The 1,293-nt window shown below is 60.9% G+C and overlaps 1 protein-coding gene across 1 annotated transcript in view; it reads right to left on the bottom strand.

Moving 5' to 3' along the window:
• Nucleotides 1–330: 330 nt before the first annotated feature.
• The window catches only part of LOC104281482 (alanine--tRNA ligase, cytoplasmic-like), a gene marked incomplete at its 5' end in the record, with an annotated part of 3,848 nt that continues 2,885 nt past the window's right edge, over nucleotides 331–1,293 (bottom strand). The window contains 2 exons of the mRNA XM_009879489.1: nucleotides 331–558; nucleotides 806–919. Of these exons, the coding sequence (XP_009877791.1) occupies nucleotides 331–558; nucleotides 806–919 (342 nt within the window). The remainder of the gene's footprint in view (nucleotides 559–805; nucleotides 920–1,293) is intronic.

Here is a 1,293-nt window from a genome sequence, read left to right as displayed (position 1 = left end):
GCCTACAGACGTCAGAACCACCGAGGTAGGGGTTTCCTGCACGTACAGACATCCCTGAGGTGCCCCAACACACCCACAGCCCAGCCAGGAACAAAACGCGTTGACAGGCAGGCACATGGCCCGCAGGAGCGCCGTGCGTGATTCCTCCTCCAGGAAAATCCAACCAGGATCCAGGAGGAAAAAGCCTGCACCCAGGGGCACCGCCAGGGCAGGAACACCCCGACTTCCAAGACATTCTTCACCGCAGGGACCAGGTGTGGAGGAAGCCACGCGCCGGGATGGAGCAGGAGAGGCTGAAGGGAGCAACAGCGCGAGGGACCTGCCCACAGCTCAGCTCCCTTCCACGCCCAGCTCCCTTCCACGCCGGACACGAGCGGAGCTCCCGAGGGATTCCCCACAGCCCTCCCGTGCTGCCCTTTGTTCCTGCCCAGGGCTCACCCGTTTCTGGATGTCAGCTTTGCTCGCTCGGTCCAGGTCATCCATAACTTTCTTCAGGGCTTTAACAGCCTCCCTCAGCTCATCTTTCTGCCATTGCGGGATAACAGCAGTGGCCAGGCTCTGCAAAACCAGAGCAGGGGCAGAGGGTTAAAGGTACTGGTGACCACGGCAGGAGATACCGCACTCACGAACCTCAAGGGCTTCAGCTGGCAGAGCCCAGTAAGCTCTCCTCCTCTCCCAGTGCCCCCAGCTCAGGCACGAGGCGGTGGCAGCATCTTTCCGAGCTTGGGCCTCGTTAATATCCCTCCAGGCTGGCAATCAAGGCCTCGTTCCGTCCGGGAAGGCAGAGCGCTGCCACCATCCTCACCTCGCCGAGATCCGCGATCTCCTTCTGCACATCCTTGTTGGGAGCTGTCTGGACCTTCACCTTGGCCTCCAAGGCTGACAACAGCTTCCTGAGGCTGTCGACCTTCCTGAGGGCCTGACAACACGACCCGAGTTAGGTCAGACAGCGAGACTGAGCCGGCTGGGCTCTTGGCCACCCCCAGAACAAGGGGTGAGGAATGCTGCAGCCCCAGCACGGAGTTTGGGAACTCCAGAGCCAAAGCAGCAGCACCTGACCAGAAGCAGGGCCCCAAGACTCTTTCTTTGCCAGAAGGAATGCTGGGATCCTCCAAAAAGAGAAAACCATCTCCTCACCCAGCCCCTTCTCTCACCAACCCGGGACTAAAGCCCCCTCCCTCCTGCAGCAGGGGGCTGCATTCTCAGGCTGCACAGCTCTCCTGCCAACCTTTCCACCTGCTGAGAGCTCCAGATCAAGCAACCTGGCCTGTGGAGCAACCCGAGGCGAACCGC

This window comes from Apaloderma vittatum, unplaced genomic scaffold (assembly GCF_000703405.1).
Source record: "Apaloderma vittatum isolate BGI_N311 unplaced genomic scaffold, ASM70340v1 scaffold23352, whole genome shotgun sequence".
In the NCBI taxonomy this organism is placed as follows: domain Eukaryota; kingdom Metazoa; phylum Chordata; class Aves; order Trogoniformes; family Trogonidae; genus Apaloderma; species Apaloderma vittatum.
This window is presented reverse-complemented; position numbering and strand designations above follow the sequence as displayed.